The sequence below is a fragment of the Lasioglossum baleicum genome, unplaced genomic scaffold, assembly GCF_051020765.1.
Source record: "Lasioglossum baleicum unplaced genomic scaffold, iyLasBale1 scaffold0789, whole genome shotgun sequence".
Classification (NCBI taxonomy): domain Eukaryota; kingdom Metazoa; phylum Arthropoda; class Insecta; order Hymenoptera; family Halictidae; genus Lasioglossum; species Lasioglossum baleicum.
This window is the reverse complement of record NW_027469848.1, coordinates 56548-58480: the sequence shown is the minus strand read 5'-3', so window position 1 is coordinate 58480 and position 1933 is coordinate 56548. Positions and strand designations below refer to the sequence as shown.

The 1933-nt window shown below is 41.0% G+C and overlaps 1 protein-coding gene across 1 annotated transcript; it reads left to right on the top strand.

The window, feature by feature from the left end:
* The first annotated feature begins 484 nt into the window (after positions 1–484).
* LOC143220346 (histone-lysine N-methyltransferase SETMAR-like) lies at positions 485–1534 on the top strand. Its single transcript, XM_076446011.1, has 3 exons — positions 485–624; positions 802–905; positions 951–1534. The coding sequence occupies exons 1-3, from the start codon at positions 485–487 to the stop codon at positions 1532–1534; spliced, it is 828 nt and encodes a 275-aa protein (XP_076302126.1).
* Positions 1535–1933: the final 399 nt, after the last annotated feature.

Here is a 1933-nt window from a genome sequence, read left to right as displayed (position 1 = left end):
TAAATGCGCTGTACAGAATCGGCAACATATACCTTAATTCGCGTAGTGAATATTAAAATACAGCGTCACCCCTTGTGAGACCGTTATTAATTGCAACAAAGTCAAACGTTTTACAGAATACCTTACAATCCGATACCTTACAATACAACAATACCTTAGCTATCCCGCCGCATTTAAGGTATAGCTACGTGTTTAGGGTGACACATTCGTACACAAATTAGTGACGGAACCATATATTCATGCACAATTCAGAAGATCGAGTGATAGACAGCTCGAGAAGGTTTCCACCTTCTTTGAGAGTCGAATGACTAATTCAACAGCTTCGCCCATCCTGTCATTCCGCGACTGAAGCCTGGTATTCCTGGAGAAAGTCCGCTGAACAGTATTGGCCATAGACACCATCATTCGCGGTATGAATATTACAGTAGACGGTCAATCCGTCGGAGAATATAACCAATTGTTATACCGTCATTCTTCATACCGAATGCCTACCCATCCGAGAACCTATTTCGCAGTAGCCAGTGTCTTGCTTGTTGTTGGTAGATACAAATTAGTAGACACGTTAGCAGCCGGGCATGACATTTCCATGTATTGGGTTGTCCGGAAAGTTCGTGCCGACTTTCGGTAGGTAGCGTGAGAGACCTACCTGAATATATCACAATTATTGAAAACAAATGACACGTGTACATATTATAATAGAGATAACTTCAGCTATATTTGGAAAAAAGTTTGGTCACGATTCGTTAATTTTTATCAGTTTTGTACGCCTTAGAATATGGTGGTAAATAAGGATCATTATAGGCACCTAATGCTTTTCTTTTTCCGAATGGGCAAAAATGCCACACAAGCGGCAAATAAGATATGCGCTGTTTATGGCGAGGATCCCGTAGCCGAAAGAACTGTGCGTAAGTGGTTTGCACGGTTTAAAACTGGAAATTTCGACCTTGAAGATCAAGAACTCCCAGGTAGGCCGTCCACCACAGACGAAGATATGATTAGAACAGAAATCGAGAATAGCCCATGCTCAACATTACGTCAATTAGCAGGAATGCTAAATAAATCAAAATCAGCAATCCTCGATCATACTATGAATCTCGGCGATGTAAACCGTCTTGATGTATGGGTTCAGCACAATTTAACGAAAAAAAATCTGTTGAACCGCGTCTTCATTTGCGACTTGCTTTACAAGCGCAACGAGGAGACGCCATTTCTGAAGGAATCAGTGACGGAGAATGAAATATGGATAATTCATACAAACGTTCAGCGTAGAAGGTCCTGGAGAAAGCGTGATGAACCACTTTTAGCCACCGCAAAGGCCGGTCTTCATTCGAAGAAGGTAATGCTCTGTATCTGGTGGGACTGGAAAGGAATCCTACATTATGAGCCTTTACCAAATAATGAGGCAATAGATTCGGCAAAGTACTGCTCTCAGTTAGATAAACTGAAGACATCAATTGATCAAAAACGTCCAGAAATTGCGAACAGGAAGGGCGTCGTATTTCATCAGGACAATGCGCGAGCCATGTGTCTTTGAGAGCTCGGCAAAAATTGTTGGAGTTTGGTTGGGATGATTTACCCCATACACCGTATTCGGCAGACCTTGCGCCTTCGGTTTTTCACCTATCCCCATCAATACAAGTTTCCCTTAATGGAGAAACTTTCAACTCATTGGTCGAGATAAAAACCCATTTGGACAATTTTTTTGCCGAAAAACTTGAGAGGTTCTGGAAGGACGGAATTCGTAAGTTGCATGAAAAATGAAGAAAGTTTGCGAAACAGAATGGTACCTAAATAACTTAATAAATGTATACCAATACTTAAATAGCTGCGTTTTAATTTTCCTAAAAATCGGCACGAACTTTCCGGACAACCAAATATAAATAGCAAAATCGAAAGTCAAACCGTTAAACAAGGATACCATCTTCTTTTGGAG